The sequence below is a fragment of the Hypomesus nipponensis genome, chromosome 5, assembly GCF_054491055.1.
Source record: "Hypomesus nipponensis isolate SF chromosome 5, ASM5449105v1, whole genome shotgun sequence".
Lineage (NCBI taxonomy): Eukaryota > Metazoa > Chordata > Actinopteri > Osmeriformes > Osmeridae > Hypomesus > Hypomesus nipponensis.
In genome coordinates, this window is record NC_140365.1 from 2,888,643 (window position 1) to 2,908,822 (window position 20,180).

General features: G+C 43.5%; 2 protein-coding genes and 1 pseudogene across 2 annotated transcripts in view; all 3 read left to right on the forward strand.

The window, feature by feature from the left end:
* On the forward strand, window positions 1–6,208 carry LOC146287790 (protocadherin beta-15-like). The gene is made up of 3 exons (XM_084698720.1): window positions 1–2,379; window positions 4,283–5,641; window positions 6,197–6,208. The coding sequence occupies exons 1-3, from the start codon at window positions 1–3 to the stop codon at window positions 6,206–6,208; spliced, it is 3,750 nt and encodes a 1,249-aa protein (XP_084554846.1).
* Window positions 6,039–20,180, forward strand: part of LOC146287791 (protocadherin gamma-A11-like) — a 22,571-nt gene continuing 8,429 nt past the window's right edge. The window contains exon 1 of the mRNA XM_084698822.1: window positions 6,039–8,692. Within this exon, the coding sequence (XP_084554948.1) occupies window positions 6,281–8,692 (2,412 nt within the window). The 5' untranslated portion in view covers window positions 6,039–6,280. The remainder of the gene's footprint in view (window positions 8,693–20,180) is intronic.
* On the forward strand, window positions 9,586–12,109 carry LOC146287792 (protocadherin gamma-A11 pseudogene; annotated as a pseudogene).

The window sequence follows — 20,180 nt, forward strand, 5'->3', positions numbered from 1 at the left end:
ATGTTTTGGCTGGCTTTGTTCCCTCTGCTCTTGCGTAGCTGCTATGGAGATGTGACTTATTCTTTTCCTGAGGAGATGAAACGCGGGTCTGTAATAGGACATATAGCCAAGGATCTGGGACTCGATGCTAAAGGACTGTTTTCTCGGAAAGCTCGCTTGGATGTTGATGGTGATAACGAACGGTATTGTGATGTTGATCTGAACACTGGAGAATTGATCGTCGCTGAAATGATCGACAGAGAGAAGCTTTGCGGCAGGAGACTTTCATGCACCTTAAAATATGAAATGATCCTAGAGAACCCTTTAGAATCACATAACATAGTTTTGCAAATACAAGATGTCAATGATAATGCTCCGAAATTCGGGGAAGACGTTGTCAAATTTGAGATCCACGAGTCAGCAGACAAAGGCGCTCGCTTTCCTCTAAATCAAGCACATGACGCAGACATAGGCCTGAACGCTGTTCAGAGCTACATATTGCAAAGGAATGAACACTTTAGTTTAGCTGTTAACACTAATGCTGGAAGTGGAAAACAGAGTGAACTGGTTTTGGAAAAAGAATTAGATCGTGAGGTAGAGAAGGAGGTGACGTTACTACTTACTGCTGTTGATGGAGGGACTCCGCAGAGATCCGGTAGTGTAGTTATACACGTCACCGTGCTTGATGCTAACGATAATAAACCTGTATTTAGTGAGAACGTCTACAAGGTTAATCTACTTGAAAACTCCCCTATCAGTTCTGTTGTAATTACTGTGTCTGCTACAGACGCAGATGAGGGGGCAAACGGTGAAGTGACGTACGGATTTGGTCCCATTGCAGACGATACAAAACAATTATTTTCCATTAATCCCAAAACGGGTGAAATAAGCATAATCGGAGATATCGATTTCGAAAGGGAGTCCATTTATGAATTTATTATCCAAGCCAAAGATAACTCAGGACTAAGTTCCATTTCAAACGTCAAGGTTGAAATAGCAGATGTAAATGATAACGCCCCAGTTATATCTATTAAATTTCTGACCAATGCCATTCCTGAGAATGTGTTGCCAGGCACAGAGGTGGGCATCATTAATGTTCAGGATAAAGACTCTGGTGTCAATAAACAGGTCCGCTGCTCCATCCAGCAGAATGTTCCTTTCAAACTAAACCCCTCCATTAAAAACTACTATTCCTTAGTAACTACCAGTGAATTAGACCGTGAGCTGATATCAGATTATAACATAACTATCACTGCTACTGACGAGGGCTCTCCACCTTTATCCTCCTCGAAGACTATTCATCTGTCTGTCTCTGACGTCAATGACAACCCTCCTGTGTTTGAAGAACAATCCTACAGCGCCTATGTGAGTGAAAATAACAAGCCTGGCTCCTCCATATGTTCTGTTACTGCCAGAGACCCAGACTGGAGACAGAACGGCACAGTGGTCTATTCTCTAGTGCCCAGTGAGGTCAACGGTGTCCCCGTGTCTTCATATGTAACCATTAACGGAGACACGGGGGTGATCCATGCTGTGAGAGCATTTGATTATGAACAGTTTAGGAGCTTCAAGGTCCAGGTTGTAGCCAGAGACAACGGTTCTCCTCCACTCAGCAGTAACGTGACTGTGAGCGTCTTTGTAGCAGATGAGAATGACAACTCTCCCCAGATATTATACCCTGCTCCAGCAGGGAACTCCTTGATGACGGAGATGGTCCCCAAAGCTGTTCTGGCAGGGTCCCTGGTTTCCAAGGTGATAGCTGTGGATGCTGACTCTGGCCAGAACGCCTGGCTTTCCTATCAGATTGTAAAATCCACCGATCCGGGACTTTTTACTATCGGTCTCCACAGTGGAGAGATCAGGGCCCAGCGGGACATTTCTGATTCTGACGGTATGAAGCAGAACCTTGTGATATCTGTGAAAGATAACGGACAACCTTTTATGTCTACAACCTGTGCTGTTTATCTACTGATATCCGACAACCTGGCTGAGGTTCCAGAGCTGAAAGACATGTCTTACGAGGGGAAGGATTCTAAACTAACTTCCTACTTGATTATCGCTCTGGTGTCCGTCTCCACCTTTTTCCTGACTTTCATCATTCTCATCTTGGCCGTGAGGTTTTGCCGCAGGAAGAAACCTAGACTGTTGTTTGATGGAGCTGTGGCCATTCCCAGCGCATATTTCCCTCCTAACTATGCAGAGGTGGATGGAACAGGAACGCTGCGTAGTTCTTACAATTATGACGCCTACCTGACAACGGGCTCACGCACCAGTGACTTCAAGTTTGTCAGATCTTACAACGACAACACGCTACCAGCTGAAATGACACTAAAAAAGAGTCCAGATCATTTTCTGGAAGGAAGTATCACCACACTGAACACAGCAGGAGAATCTAGCGAGGTAAGAACTGAATTTAATGAGTGAGAAAAATAATATTTTTCATCTTCAATGTAATGCAGATAGGCGATATATAACGACCTGCTTCGTGATTTTCCGAAGGCAGCTGACATCTGGGGACGGATTGTAACAATACCGAATACATTTGTCGGTCGCTGTCTCACATGACTTTTGTTACTTCAATCGCAGAAACGAGCCTGTGTCAGCACCACAGCAAACGGACAGCTCCCTTATGTTTCTGTCAGCTATTTTAAGGCAGCATGGCACTTTGCTTGTCTTGAATAGAGAATTCACTGAACACAGCGTGTCTGCTGTTCTAAGAGTTTTTTCACACATTGTTCATGGAAAGTCTCACTAATGATCTTAATAATAGGCTCCTTTCGTATGTCGTACTAGCTACTAATTCAACGCCCACAACCGAGTTGCAATTCAAAGTTGAAAATGTTTATATTTTGATTAGGCCTACTTGTGGAATATTACATGACATAGAAGCCAAGATATAAATTTGCATCCATACTAAACAACGTTAGACTTCAAAGTCGTTTATCTCAGATACATTGCAGAATTGCACAGCTTTCATCCTGGAAGACTTACCACTGAACATTAAGTAATTGAGAGTGGTATGGTGCAAACTGATTTCTGCAGTTTTAGTAAAGTACACAGAGTGTCGCTATCTACCAGCAAGTGATGTTTCACGTTTCTCTCCTCCCACTTATGGGCGCAGACGTCGTGTATGTCGTGATAAAGAACAGTGGTGTTTTTGTCGTTCATAAGTCGAGATAGAGTGTGTATTTTTGTCTGGATAAACGTTTATAGGAGGGTCATACTCAGAAACTGTACATCTTTCCTGACAATGGAATACCTGAGCCTCTCTGTATCTGCACCGATGTTTTGGCTGTCTTTGTTTCCTCTGCTCTTGCGCAGCAGCTATGGAGATGTGACCTATTCCATTCCTGAGGAGATGAAACGCGGTTCGATAATAGGAAATATAGCCAAGGATCTGGGACTTGATGCTAAAGGACTGTTGTCTCGGAAAGCACGCCTGGATATTGATGGTGATAACAAACGGTATTGTGATGTTAATCTGAACACGGGAGATTTGGTTGTCGCTGAAATTATAGACAGAGAACAGCTTTGCGGCAGAAGGCTTTCTTGTTCTCTGAAATATGAAATCATATTAGAAAATCCTTTAGAGTCACGAAACGTTGTTTTGCAAATTCAAGATATAAACGATAACGCTCCACAATTTGGAGAGGACATTGTGAAATTTGAGATCCACGAGCTAGCAGTCAAAGGCGCACGATTTGCTTTAAATCAGGCACATGACGCAGACATAGGATTGAATGCTGTTCAGGGCTACTCTTTACAAAGGAATGATCACTTTAATTTGGCTGTTAACACCAATAATGGCGGTGGAAAACAGAGTGAACTAGTTTTAGAGAAAGAATTAGATCGTGAACAACAGCAAGAAGTGACGTTACTACTTACTGCTGTTGACGGAGGGACTCCGCAGAGATCCGGTACTGTAGTTATACACGTCACCGTGCTTGATGCTAACGATAACAAACCAGTATTTAGTCAAAATGTGTACAAGGTTAATATGCTTGAAAACTCCCCTGTCGGTTCTGTTGTAATTAATGTGTATGCTACAGACGCAGATGAGGGGGCAAACGGGGAAGTGACGTATGGATTTGGTCCGGTTGCAGAAGATGTAAAGAAATTATTTTCCCTTGATCCAAAAAGAGGTGAAATTAGCATTGTTGACGATATTGATTTCGAAAAAGAGTCAATTTATGAATTCACTGTCCAAGCCAAAGATAACTCAGGACAGAGTTCTTTCGCTAATGTAAAGGTTGAAGTAACTGATGTTAATGATAATGCCCCAGTTGTATCTATAAAATCTAAGACTAATCCCATCCCTGAGAATGTGTTACCAGGCACAGAGGTGGGCATCATTAATGTTCAGGATAAAGACTCTGGAGTCAATAAACAGGTCCGCTGCTCCATCCAGCAGAATGTTCCTTTCAAACTAAACCCTTCCATTAAAAACTACTATTCCTTAGTAACTACCAGTGAATTAGACCGTGAACTTATATCAGATTATAACATAACTATCACTGCTAATGACGAGGGGTCTCCACCTTTATCCTCCTCAAAGACTATTCATCTATCCGTCTCTGACGTCAATGACAACCATCCTGTGTTTGAAGAACAATCCTACAGCGCCTATGTGAGTGAAAATAACAAGCCTGGCTCCTCCATATGTTCTGTTACGGCCAGAGACCCAGACTGGAGACAGAACGGCACAGTGGTCTATTCTCTAGTGCCCAGTGAGGTCAACGGTGTCCCCGTGTCTTCATATGTATCCATTAACGGAGACACAGGGGTGATCCATGCTGTGAGAGCATTTGATTATGAACAGTTTAGGAGCTTCAAGGTCCAGGTTGTAGCCAGAGACAACGGTTCTCCTCCACTCAGCAGTAACGTGACTGTGAGTGTCTTTGTAGCAGATGAGAATGACAACTCTCCCCAGATATTATACCCTGCTCCAGCAGGGAACTCCTTGATGACTGAGATAGTACCCAAAGCTGCTCTGGCAGGGTCCCTGGTTTCCAAGGTGATTGCTGTGGATGCTGACTCTGGCCAGAACGCCTGGCTTTCCTATCAGATTGTGAAATCCACCGATCCCGGACTTTTCACTATCGGTCTCCACAGTGGAGAGATCAGGGCCCAGCGGGACATTTCTGATTCTGACGGTATGAAGCAGAACCTTGTGATATCTGTGAAAGATAACGGACAGCCCTCTATGTCTACAACCTGTGCTGTTTACCTACTGATATCAGATAACCTGGCTGAGGTTCCAGAGCTGAAAGACATGTCTTACGAGGGGAAGGATTCTAAACTGACTTCCTACTTGATCATCGCTCTGGTGTCCGTCTCCACCTTTTTCCTGACTTTCATCATTCTCATTCTGGCCGTGAGGTTTTGCCGCAGGAGGAAACCTAGACTGTTGTTTGATGGAGCTGTGGCCATTCCCAGCGCGTATTTCCCTCCTAACTATGCAGAGGTGGATGGAACAGGAACGCTGCGGAGTTCTTACAATTATGACGCTTACCTGACAACGGGCTCACGCACCAGTGACTTCAAGTTTGTCAGATCTTACAACGACAACACGCTACCAGCTGAAATGACACTAAAAAAGAGTCCAGATCATTTTCTGGAAGGAAGTATCACCACACTGAACACGGCAGGAGAATCTAACGAGGTAAGAACCCTCCATGGAGATCCTGTCTGTGGTAAATAAAATTAGCAGGGATGCAGCTGCACAGTTTGTGTAAATGTTAGTGTGTCTCGTTGTTGTTCAAATGCTATAGTCAGACGCTGTTCTATACAATCGTCTTCATATTGTCTTTTGAGATTCATGCCAGTTTCAGAACCATGGCTTTTGGACAGCTCCTGTGTATCTCTCATCCCAGTGAACATTGTGATGCTTCTTTGAACAAGAGAAAGTCCTGAAGTGTGTCTGCGTTATTTATAGCGTTTTGTAGTGATTTTTAATTAAGAGTTAAATCAATTAACTCGTTTAATGACTTGCGTTTAAAATACAAGTAAGACATGCGAGGCACTTTCAACGTGGCGCTGGTACTTCTTAGCATGTAGTGTGTGAGTTTTGCACGCAGATTTCTGCAGTTTTAGTAAAGTACACAGAGTGTCGCTATCTACCAGTAGGCTAAGTGATGTTTCACGTTTCTCTCCACCCACTTATGGGAGCAGACGTCGTGTACGTCGTGATAAAGGCAGTGGTGTTTTTGTGATTTAGACGTCGAGATAGTGTGTTTATTTTTGCCTGGATAAACCTGTATAAGAGGATCATATTCAGGAATTATCTAAATCGTTCTTGAGAATGGAATACCTGGGTATCTCTGTCTCTGCAACGATGTTTTGGCTGGCTTTGTTTCCTCTGTTCTTGCGCAGCAGCTATGGAGATGTGACCTATTCTATTCCTGAGGAGATGAAACGCGGGTCGGTGATAGGAAATATAGCCAAGGATCTCGGACTTGATGCTAAAGGACTATTGTCTCGGAAAGCACGCTTGGATGTTGACGGTCGAAGCACACGGTATTGTGATATTAATCTGAACTCGGGTGAATTGATTGTCGCTGAAGTTATCGACAGAGAGAAGCTTTGCGGAAGGAGGCTTTCATGTGCACTAAAATATGAAATTATCTTGGAAAATCCATTAGAGTCACATAACATCCTTTTGCAAATACAAGATGTTAATGATAACGCTCCAAAATTTGGGGAAGACGTTGTCAAATTCGAGATTCAAGAGTCAGCAGTAAAAGGTGCTCGCTTTTCTCTAAATCAAGCACATGACGCAGATATCGGCCTGAACGCTGTACAAAGCTACACATTGCAGAGGAATGAGCACTTTAGTTTAGCTGTTCATAATAATCCTGCCGGTGGAAAACAGAGTGAACTGGTTTTAGAGAAAGAATTAGATCGTGAGGTAGAACAGGAGGTGACGTTACTACTTAATGCCGTTGACGGAGGGACTCCGCAGAAATCCGGTACTGTAGTTATACAAGTCACCGTGCTTGATGCTAACGATAATAAACCTATATTTAGTGAGAACGTTTACAAGGTTAGTCTGCCTGAAAACTCCCCTATAGGTTCCGTTGTCATTACTGTGTTTGCTACAGACGCAGATGAGGGGGTTAATGGGGAAGTGACGTACGGATTTGGTCACATTTCAGAAGATGCCTCCCAATTATTTTCCCTTAATCACAAAACTGGTGAAGTCACCGTAATAGGAGAGATTGATTTCGAAACAGAATCATTTCATGAATTCAGTGTCCAAGCCAAAGATAGTTCTGGGCTGAATTCTTTTGCCAACATCAAGGTTGATATTACAGATGTAAATGACAATTCACCAGCCATCTCTCTTAAATCTCTCAGTAATCCCATCCCTGAGAATGTGTTGCCAGGCACAGAGGTGGGCATCATTAATGTTCAGGATAAAGACTCTGGTGTCAATAAACAGGTCCGCTTCTCCATCCAGCAGAATGTTCCTTTCAAACTAAACCCCTCCATTAAAAACTACTATTCCTTAGTAATTACCAGTGAATTAGACCGTGAGCTGATATCAGATTATAACATTACTATCACTGCTACTGACGAGGGCTCTCCACCTTTATCCTCCTCAAAGACTATTCATTTATCTGTCTCTGACGTCAATGATAACCCTCCTGTCTTTGAGGAACAATCCTACAGCGCCTATGTGAGTGAAAATAACAAGCCTGGCTCCTCCATATGTTCTGTTACTGCCAGAGACCCAGACTGGAGACAGAACGGCACAGTGGTCTATTCTCTAGTGCCCAGTGAGGTCAACGGTGTCCCCGTGTCTTCATATGTATCCATTAACGGAGACACGGGGGTGATCCATGCTGTGAGAGCATTTGATTATGAACAGTTTAGGAGCTTCAAGATCCAGGTTGTAGCCAGAGACAACGGTTCTCCTCCACTCAGCAGTAACGTGACTGTGAGCGTCTTTGTAGCAGATGAGAATGACAACTCTCCCCAGATATTATACCCTGCTCCAGCAGGGAACTCCTTAATGACTGAGATGGTCCCCAAAGCTGCTCTGGCAGGGTCCCTGGTTTCCAAGGTGATAGCTGTGGATGCCGACTCTGGGCAGAACGCCTGGCTTTCCTATCAGATTGTGAAATCCACGGATCCTGGACTTTTCATTATCGGTCTCCACAATGGAGAGATCAGGGCCCAGCGGGACATTTCTGATTCTGACGGTATGAAGCAGAACCTTATTATATCTGTGAAAGATAACGGACAGCCCTCTATGTCTACAACCTGTGCTGTTTACCTACTGATATCAGATAACCTGGCTGAGGTTCCAGAACTGAAAGACATGTCTTACGAGGGGAAGGATTCTAAACTGACTTCCTACTTGATCATCGCTCTGGTGTCCGTCTCCACCTTTTTCCTGACTTTCATCATTCTCATCCTAGCCGTGAGGTTTTGCCGCAGGAGGAAACCTAAACTGTTGTTTGATGGAGCTGTGGCCATTCCCAGCGCGTATTTCCCTCCTAACTATGCAGAGGTGGATGGAACAGGAACGCTGCGGAGTTCTTACAATTATGACGCTTACCTGACAACGGGCTCACGCACCAGTGACTTCAAGTTTGTCAGATCGTACAACGACAACACGCTGCCAGCTGAAATGACACTAAAAAAGAGTCCAGATCATTTTCTGGAAGGAAGTATCACCGCACTGAACACAGCAGGAGAATCTAACGAGGTAAGAAACTTTCATGGAGTTCTTGTCTGTGGTGGATAAAATGAGCTGGGATATTCCGCTGTCTGTTCTGTTCTACTACTCCAGTGGTTCTGAACCCTGTCCTCAGGGACCCCCTGTCCTGCATGTTTTAGATGTTTCCCTGCTCCAACACACTTGATTCAAATAAAAGGGTCGTTATCTAGCTCTGTAGAAGCCTGGTAACAAACGTGCATTTGAATCAGGTGTGTTGGAGCTGGGAAACATCTCAAACAAGCAGGACAGGGGTCCCTGAGGACAGGGTTTAGAAACACTGCACTACACTGAAGGTTTGTTAAAGAGACGCGTTCCGGTTTCAGCACCTCAAAATAGGGACAGCTCCTTTGTGTTTATGTTAGAGGAGTGAATGCAACGTAGCTCTGTACTGGCCTTGAAAGGAGGCTGTGCTGAAAAATGTTTGTAAAAGTCATTAAAAATATATTTATAAATAGTCAAAAGGCTTCGACTAAAAATAGACTTGTTTCCTACGTAATACTAGCAACCAATTCCGCAATCATAACGTAAGCAGCAATTTAGATATTTTGACTATTAATTTCTTCCCTAAGGAGAAATGCATTTGACAAATTACTTGACAACGAAAACTTTAATTTTCATACAATAATAAGTTGGCGTTAGACTTCAGACTAGTTGTTGTCGGTTAAAATGCAAGCTTTCAGCCTTTTGACAGATCTACTATCATTCAGTATGTGACTGCAGTATTGGTTTACGTTTTTTATGCAGTTTTAGTAAAGTACACAGAGTGTCGCTATCTACCAGCAAGTGATGTTTCACGATTTTCTCCACCCACTTATGGGCGCAGACTTCGTGAACGTCGTGATAAAGAACAGTGGTGTTTTTGTCATTTAGACGTCAAGAGAGAGTGCATGTTTTTGCCTGGATACACCCGTATTAAAGCATAACATGCAGGAAATGTCAATATCGTTCTGGAAAATGGAATACCTGGGGCTCTCTGTCTCTGCACCGATGTTTTGGCTGGCTTTGTTTCCTCTGCTCTTGCGCAGCAGCTATGGAGATTTGACCTATTCTATTCCTGAGGAGATGAAACGCGGGTCGGTAATAGGAAATATAGCCAAGGATCTCGGACTTGATGCTAAAGGACTATTGTCTCGTAAAGCTCGTTTGGATGTTGATGGTAGAAGTAAACTGTATAGTGATATTAATCTGAACACGGGTGAATTGATTGTCGCTGAAATAATAGACAGAGAAAAGCTTTGCGGCACGAGGCTTTCATGCACGTTAAAATACGAAATCATCTTAGAGAACCCGTTGGAATCACATAACATCGTCTTGCAAATACAAGATGTCAATGATAATGCTCCAAAATTTGGGGAAGACGTTGTCAAATTTGAGATCAGAGAGTCGGCAGTCAAAGGCGCCATATTTCCTCTAAATCAGGCACATGACGCAGACATTGGTCTGAATGCTGTCCAGAGCTACATATTACAAAGGAACGAACACTTTAGTTTAGCTGTTCGTAGTAATATAGGCGGAGAAAAACAGAGTCAACTGGTTCTAGAGAAAGAATTAGATCGTGAGGTTGAACAAGAAGTGTCGTTACAACTAACTGCTGTTGACGGAGGGACACCGCAGAGATCCGGTACTGTAGTTATTCATGTCACCGTGCTTGATGCTAACGATAATACACCTATTTTTAGTCAGAATGTGTACGAAGTGAATTTGCCTGAAAACTGCCCTATAGGCTCTGTTTTAATTACTGTGTCTGCTACAGACGCAGATGAGGGGGCAAACGGGGAAGTGACGTATGGATTTGGTCCAATCACAGACGATGCAAAGCAATTATTTTCCCTTAATTCCAAAACAGGCGAAGTCATCGTGATTGCAGATGTAGATTCTGAAACTGAGTCATTTTATGAATTCAGTATACAAGCCAAAGATAACTCAGGCTTAAGTTCTTTATCTAAAATTAAGGTTGAAATAACAGATGTAAATGACAATGCTCCAGTTATCTCTTTAAAATCTATGACCAATCTCATCCCTGAGAATGTGTTGCCAGGCACAGAGGTGGGCATCATTAATGTTCAGGATAAAGACTCTGGTGTCAATAAGCAGGTCCGCTGCTCCATCCAGCAGAATGTTCCTTTCAAACTAAACCCCTCCATTAAAAACTACTATTCCTTAGTAACTACCAGTGAATTAGACCGTGAGCTGATATCAGATTATAACATAACTATTACTGCTACTGACGAGGGCTCTCCACCTTTATCCTCCTCAAAGACTATTCATTTATCTGTCTCTGACGTCAATGACAACCCTCCTGTGTTTGAAGAACAATCTTACAGCGCCTATGTGAGTGAAAATAACAAGCCTGGCTCCTCCATATGTTCTGTTACTGCCAGAGACCCAGACTGGAGACAGAACGGCACAGTGGTCTATTCTCTAGTGCCCAGTGAGGTCAACGGTGTCCCCGTGTCTTCATATGTATCCATTAACGGAGACACGGGGGCGATCCATGCTGTGAGAGCATTTGATTATGAACAGTTTAGGAGCTTCAAGGTCCAGGTTGTAGCCAGAGACAACGGTTCTCCTCCACTCAGCAGTAACGTGACTGTGAGCGTCTTCGTAGCAGATGAGAATGACAACTCTCCCCAGATATTATACCCTGCTCCGGCAGGGAACTCCTTGATGACTGAGATGGTCCCCAAAGCTGCTCTGGCAGGGTCCCTGGTTTCCAAGGTGATAGCTGTGGATGCTGACTCTGGCCAGAACGCCTGGCTTTCATATCAGATTGTGAAATCCACCGATCCGGGACTTTTCACTATCGGTCTCCACAGTGGAGAGATCAGGGCCCACCGGGACATTTCTGACTCTGACGGTATGAAGCAGAACCTTGTGATATCTGTGAAAGATAACGGACAGCCCTCTATGTCTACAACCTGTGCTGTTTACCTACTGATATCAGATAACCTGGCTGAGGTTCCAGAGCTGAAAGACATGTCTTACGAGGGGAAGGACTCTAAACTAACTTCCTACTTAATCATCGCTCTGGTGTCCGTCTCCACCTTTTTCCTGACTTTCATCATTCTCATCCTGGCTGTGAGGTTTTGCCGCAGGAGGAAACCTAGACTGTTGTTTGATGGAGCTGTGGCCATTCCCAGCGCGTATTTCCCTCCTAACTATGCAGAGGTGGATGGAACAGGAACGCTGCGGAGTTCTTACAATTATGACGCTTACCTGACAACGGGCTCACGCACCAGTGACTTCAAGTTTGTCAGATCTTACAACGACAACACGCTGCCAGCTGAAATGACACTAAAAAAGAGTCCAGATCATTTTCTGGAAGGACGTATCACCACACTGAACACAGCAGGGGAATCTAACGAGGTAAGAACCCTTCATGGAGATCCTGTATGTGGTGGATAGGATGTACTGCTTTCTGCTCTGTTCTTCGATGACGGGTTCCGGTTTCAGCACCTCAACATAGGGACAGCTCATTTGTGATTCTGTCAACGTTACGAATGCAATGTGGTACTTTAGTTAACACAGGTTTTGCTAAATAACGTCTGTAACCGTCATTGGGGGAAAAAAAAACATATTGCTGAAAAGTCATACCTTTTCGTTTAATATCAGCCTTGTTTCTAGCAACCAATTCCTCAATCCTAACTCTGTCTGCAATCCGGAGTTCCTAACTGTTTGAATCTTCCTTGGTAGAAATGCTCCTTAAAATTACTTGGAATTAGAGTAGTCATTTGCATGAATAATTTATCTAATGTTAGACTTCTGATTAGTTGATTTAGGTTAGACTGCAGTTAATGCAACACTTTCAGTGTCAGACCTAACACTTTCTGTGAGTGCGGTAGTCGATCACGTTTTTATGCAGTTTTAGCAAATTACACAGAGTGTCGCTATCTACCAGCAAGTGATGTTTCACGTTTCTCTCCACCCACTTATGGGCGCAGACTTCGAGTACGTCGTGATTAAGATCAGTGGTGTTTTTGTCATTTGGACGACGAGGTGGATTGTATATTTTTGCCTGGATAAATCCGGATTAGAAAAATAACTTGATCAATTTTCTACATCTTTCTGGATAATGGAATACCTGGGCTTCTCTGTCTCTGCACCGATGTTATGGCTAGCTTTGTTTTCTCTGCTCTTGCGCAGCAGCTATGGAGATGTAACCTATTCTATTCCTGAGGAGATGAAACGTGGGTCGCTAATAGGAAATATAGCAAAGGATCTGGGACTTGATGCTAAAGGACTGTTGTCGCGGAAAGCTCGTTTGGATGTTGATGGTGACAACAAGCGGTATTGTGATATTAATTTGAACACAGGGGAACTGATCGTCACCGAAATAATTGATAGAGAGGAGCTTTGCGACAGGAGAATCTCCTGTTCCCTGAAATATGAAATTATATTGGAGAAACCTTTAGAATCACATAATATTGTTTTGCAAATACAAGATATAAACGATAATGCTCCACAATTTGGTGAAGACGTTGTCAAATTTGAAATACACGAGTCAGCAGATAAAGGTGCTCGCTTTGTTTTAAACCAGGCACACGACGCAGATATAGGCCTCAATGCTGTTCAGAGCTACACATTACAAAGGAACGATCATTTTAGTTTGTCCGTTCTTACTAATGCAAGAGGAGGAAAACACGGTGAACTTATTTTAGAGAAAGAATTAGATCGTGAATTGGAGCATGAAGTGACGTTCATACTTGCGGCTGTTGACGGTGGAACTCCACCAAGATCTGGCACTGTCGTTATACACGTCACCGTGCTCGATGCTAACGATAATGAACCTGTATTTAGTCAAACTGAATATAAAGTCAGTTTGCCTGAAAACTCTCCCCTAAATTCTGTTGTAATTACGGTGTCTGCCACAGACGCAGATGAGGGGGCAAACGGGGAAGTGACGTACGGATTTGGACCCATTTCAGACGATGCTAAGAAATTGTTTGCTCTAAATAGCAAAACGGGTGAACTAAGCATTGCTGGACAGATGGATTTCGAAAAGGAGTCAATGTATGAATTCAGTATTCAAGCCAAAGATAATGCAGGCCTCACATCTTTTACAAACGTTAAAATTGATATTACTGATGTAAATGACAATGCCCCTGTTATTTCTCTAAAATCTCTAACCAATCCGATCCCTGAGAATGTGTTACCTGGCACAGAGGTGGGCATCATTAATGTTCAGGATAAAGACTCTGGAGTCAATAAACAGGTCCGCTGCTCCATCCAGCAGAATGTTCCTTTCAAACTAAACCCCTCCATTAAAAACTACTATTCCTTAGTAACTACCAGTGAATTAGACCGTGAGCTGATACCAGATTATAACATAACTATCACTGCTACTGACGAGGGCTCTCCACCTCTATCCTCCTCAAAGACTATTCATCTGTCTGTCTCTGACGTCAATGATAACCCTCCTGTGTTTGAAGAACAATCCTACAGCGCCTTTGTGAGTGAAAATAACAAGCCTGGCTCCTCCATATGTTCTGTTACTGCCAGAGACCCAGACTGGAGACAGAACGGCACAGTGGTCTATTCTCTAGTGCCCAGTGAGGTCAACGGTGTCCCCGTGTCTTCATATGTATCCATTAACGGAGACACGGGGGTGATCCATGCTGTGAGAGCATTTGATTATGAACAGTTTAGGAGCTTCAAGGTCCAGGTTGTAGCCAGAGACAACGGTTCTCCTCCACTCAGCAGTAACGTGACTGTGAGCGTCTTCGTAGCAGATGAGAATGACAACTCTCCCCAGATATTATACCCTGCTCCGGCAGGGAACTCCTTGATGACTGAGATGGTCCCCAAAGCTGCTCTGGCAGGGTCCCTGGTTTCCAAGGTGATAGCTGTGGATGCTGACTCTGGCCAGAACGCCTGGCTTTCCTATCAGATTGTGAAATCCACTGATCCGGGACTTTTCACTATCGGTCTCCACAGTGGAGAGATCAGGGCCCAGCGGGACATTTCGGATTCTGACGGTATGAAGCAGAACCTTGTGATATCTGTGAAAGATAACGGACAGGCCTCTATGTCTACAACCTGTGCTGTTTACCTACTGATATCAGATAACCTGGCTGAGGTTCCAGAGCTGAAAGACATGTCTTACGAGGGGAAGGATTCTAAACTGACTTCCTACTTGATCATCGCTCTGGTGTCTGTCTCCACCTTTTTCCTGACTTTCATCATTCTCATCCTGGCCGTGAGGTTTTGCCGCAGGAGGAAACCTAGACTGTTGTTTGATGGAGCTGTGGCCATTCCCAGCGCGTATTTCCCTCCTAACTATGCAGACGTGGATGGAACAGGAACGCTGCGGAGTTCTTACAATTATGACGCTTACCTGACAACGGGCTCACGCACCAGTGACTTCAAGTTTGTCAGATCTTACAATGACAACACGCTGCCAGCTGAAATTACACTAAAAAAGAGTCCAGATCATTTTCTGGAAGGAAGTATCACCACACTGAACACAGCAGGAGAATCTAGCGAGGTAAGAACTGAATTTCCTGTCTGAGAAACATAATAATTTTCGTTTTCACTGTAATGCAGATAGACAATAGGCTACAAAACTACTTGCTTCATAATTGTCGTACCGAAAACTTGTCCGTCGCTGTCTCTCATGCCTTCTATTACTTTAATTACGGAAAAGTGCCTGTGTCAGCACCCCAGCAAACGGACAGCTTCCTTGTGTTTCTGTCAGCTTTTTGAACATAACATGGCTCTGTGCTCGTCTTCAATAGAGGCATTAATGAACACTGCGGGTCTGCTGCTTTAAGCTACTTTCCAACATTAGTAAGGAAGAATTAATAATCAGCTCAATAATAGGCTTGTTTCGTAAGTAATACTAGTTACTAATTCATTGACAAAAACCGCGTTGCATTAAGGGGTTGGTAAATCTTTATATTTGGCTTCATATATAGTGTACATAGTAATGAAACTGTACTTGACATGGAAGCCCAGATCAAAACTTGTATCCATAATAAACATAACGTTAGACTTCAAAGTCATTGATCTCAGATAAATTGCAGTCTCTGCGCAGCTTTCATCTTGGTAGACTTACCACTGAACACAGTCAGTGCATCTGGTATTGTGCACACTGTTTCTGCAGTTTTATTCAAGTACACAGAGTGTCGCTATCTACCAGCAAGTGATGTTTCACGTTTCTCTCCACCCACTTATGGGCGCAGACTTCGTGTACGTCGTGATTAAGAACAGTTGTATTTTTGTCATTTAAACGACAAGGTGGAGTGTATATGTTTGCCTGCATGAAGCCGGATTAGAACAATAACTAGAGAAATTATCTACATCTTTCTGGAGAATGCAGTACCTGGGCCGCTCTGTCTCTGCAACGATGTTTTGGCTGGCTTTGTTTCCTCTTCTCTTGCGCAGGAGCTATGGAGATGTGACCTATTCTGTTCCTGAGGAAATGAATCGCGGGTCGGTGATAGGAAATATAGCCAAGGATCTGGGACTTGATGCTAAAGGACTGTTGTCTCGGAAAGCTCGTTTGGATGTTGACGGTGGAAGCAAACGGTATTGTGATATTAATCTGAATACGGGTGAATTGATCGTCGCTGAAACAATAGACCGAGAAAAGCTTTGCGGAAGGAGGCTTTCATGTGCACTAAAATATGAAATGATCTTGGAGAACCCATTAGAGTCACATAACATCGTCTTGCAAGTTCAAGATGTCAATGATAATGCTCCACGATTCGTGGAAGACGTTGTGAAATTTGAGATCAGAGAGTCAGCAGTAAAAGGCGCTCGCTATCCTCTAAATCAGGCACATGACGCAGACATCGGCCTGAACGCTGTCCAAAGCTACACATTGCAGAAGAACGAGCACTTTAGTTTAGCTGTTCATACTAATCCTGCAGGTGGCAAACAGAGTGAACTGGTTTTAGAGAAAGAATTAGATCGTGAACAACAGCAAGATTTGACGTTACTACTTACTGCTATTGATGGAGGGACTCCGCAGAAATCAGCTACTGCAGTTATACACGTCACCGTGCTTGACGCTAACGACAACAAACCCGTGTTTAGTCAAAATGTTTACAAGATTAATTTCCCAGAAAACTCCCCTATCGGTTCCGTTGTAACAACTGTGTCTGCTACTGACGCAGATGAGGGGGCAAACGGGGAAGTGACGTACGGATTTGGTCCCATTTCAGAGGATTCCACACTATTATTTTCCCTAAATCCCAAAACAGGTGAAGTAATATTAATAGGAGATATTGATTTTGAAACAGAGTCAGTTTATGAATTCAGTATACAAGCCAAAGATAACGCAGGGCTAAGTTCTTTTGCTAACGTCAAGGTTGATATAATAGATGTTAATGATAATGCCCCAGCTATCTCTATTAAATCTCTGACCAATCCCATCCCTGAGAATGTGTTACCAGGCACAGAGGTGGGCATCATTAATGTTCAGGATAAAGACTCTGGTGTCAATAAACAGGTCCGCTGCTCCATCCAGCAGAATGTTCCTTTCAAACTAAACCCCTCCATTAAAAACTACTATTCCTTAGTAACTACCAGTGAATTAGACCGTGAGCTGATATCAGATTATAACATAACTATCACTGCTACTGACGAGGGCTCTCCTTCTTTATCCTCCTCAAAGACTATTCATTTATCTGTCTCTGACGTCAATGACAACCCTCCTGTGTTTGAAGAACAATCTTACAGCGCCTATGTGAGTGAAAATAACAAGCCTGGCTCCTCCATATGTTCTGTTACTGCCAGAGACCCAGACTGGAGACAGAACGGCACAGTGGTCTATTCTCTAGTGCCCAGTGAGGTCAACGGTGTCCCCGTGTCTTCATATGTATCCATTAACGGAGACACGGGGGTGATCCATGCTGTGAGAGCATTTGATTATGAACAGTTTAGAAGCCTTAAGATCCAGGTTGTAGCCAGAGACAACGGTTCTCCTCCACTCAGCAGTAACGTGACTGTGAGCGTCTTTGTAGCAGATGAGAATGACAACTCTCCCCAGATATTATACCCTGCTCCAGCAGGGAACTCCTTGATGACTGAGATGGTCCCCAAAGCTGCTCTGGCAGGGTCCCTGGTTTCCAAGGTGATAGCAGTGGATGCTGACTCCGGCCAGAACGCCTGGCTTTCCTATCAGATTGTGAAATCCACCGATCCGGGACTTTTCACTATCGGTCTCCACAGTGGAGAGATCAGGGCCCAGCGGGACATTTCTGATTCTGACGGTATGAAGCAGAACCTTGTGATATCAGTGAAAGATAACGGACAGCCCTCTATGTCTACAACCTGTGCTGTTTACCTACTGATATCAGATAACCTGGCTGAGGTTCCAGAGCTGAAAGACATGTCTTACGAGGGGAAGGACTCTAAACTCACTTCCTACTTGATCATCGCTCTGGTGTCGGTCTCCACCTTTTTCCTGACTTTCATCATTCTCATCCTGGCCGTGAGGTTTTGCCGCAGGAGGAAACCTAGACTGTTGTTTGATGGAGCTGTGGCCATTCCCAGTGCATATTTCCCTCCTAACTATGCAGAGGTGGATGGAACAGGAACACTGCGGAGTTCTTACAATTATGACGCTTACCTGACAACGGGCTCACGCACCAGTGACTTCAAGTTTGTCAGATCTTACAACGACAACACGCTGCCAGCCGAAATGACACTAAAAAAGAGTCCAGATTATTTTCTGGAAGGAAGTATCACCACACTGAACACAGCAGGGGAATCTAACGAGGTAAGAGCCCTTCATGGAGATCCTGTCTGTGGTGGATAAAATGAGCTGGGATGTTCTGCTGTCTGTTCTGTTCTACTACACTGAAGGTTTGTTAAGGAAACTCGTTCCAGTTTCAGCACCTCAACATAGGGACAGCTCCTTTGTGTTTATGTCAGAGGAGTGAATGCAACGTAGCTCTGGACTGGCCTTGAAAGGACGCTGTGCTGAACAATGTTTATAAAAGGCTTTAAAAATATATTTATGAATAGTCAAAAGGCTTCGACTAAAAATAGACTTGTTTCGTACGTAATACTATAGCAACCAATTCCTCAATCATAACGTAAGCAACAATTTTGATATTTTGACTGTTAATTTCTTCCCTCAGAAGAAATGCATATGAAAAATTACTTGACAACGAAAGTTTTAATTTTCATACAAAAATAAGCTGGCATTAGACTTCAGACTAGTTGATATCGGTTAAAATGCAAGCTTTAAAGCTTTTTGACAGATATACTATCATTGACAATGTGACTATATTAATGGTTTACGTTTTTTATGCAGTTTTAGTAAAGTACACAGAGTGTCGCTATCTACCAGCAAGTGATGTTTCACGATTTTCTCCACCCACTTATGGGCGCAGACTTCGTGAACGTCGTGATAAAGGACCGTGGTGTTTTTGTCATTTAGACATCAAGAGAGAGTGCATGTTTTTGCCTGGATGAAACCGTATTGAATCATAACATGCAGGAATTGTCAATATCGTTCAGGAAAATTGAATACCTGGGGCTCTCTGTCTCTGCACCGATGTTTTGGCTGGCTTTGTTTCTTCTGCTCTTGCGCAGCAGCTATGGAGATGTGACCTATTCTATTCCTGAGGAGATGAAACGCGGGTCGGTAATAGGAAATATAGCCAAGGATCTGGGACTTGATGCTAAAGGACTATTGTCTCGGAAAGCTCGTTTGGATGTTGATGGTGACAACAAACGGTATTGTGATATTAATCTGAACACGGGTGAATTGATCGTCGCTGAAATAATAGACAGAGAGCAGCTTTGCGGCAGGAGGCTTTCCTGTTCCCTGAAATATGAAATGGTTCTTGAAAACCCGTTAGAGTCACATAACATCGTCTTGCAAATTCAAGATGTCAATGACAACACGCCACAATTCGGAGAAGATGTCAAATTTGAAATACACGAGTCGGCAGACAAAGGCGCTAGATTCGCTGTTAATCAAGCACTTGACGCAGACATAGGCATTAATGCCGTTCAGGGCTACATATTACAAAGTAACGATCACTTTAGTTTAGCTGTTCACACCAATCCTGGAGGTGGGAAACACGGTGAACTGGTTTTAGAGAAAGAATTAGATCGTGAACAACAGCAAGAAGTGACGTTACTTCTTACTGCTGTTGATGGAGGGACTCCGCAGAGATCCGGTACTGTAGTTATACACGTCACCGTTCTTGATGCTAACGATAATAAACCCGTGTTTAAACAGAGTGTCTATAAGGTGAATTTACCTGAAAACTCCCCTTTAGGTTCTGTTGTAATTACTGTGTCTGCAACTGACGCAGACGAGGGGGCATATGGGGAAGTGACTTACGGTTTTGGTCCCATAACTGAAGATGTAAAGAAGTTATTTTCCCTCAACTCCAAAACTGGTGACATTAGCATGGTTGGAGCAATAGATTTTGAAAAAGAGTCCATTTATGATTTTAGTATCCAAGCTAAAGACAATTTTGGTTTGACTTCCTTTGCCAATGTTAAGGTTGAA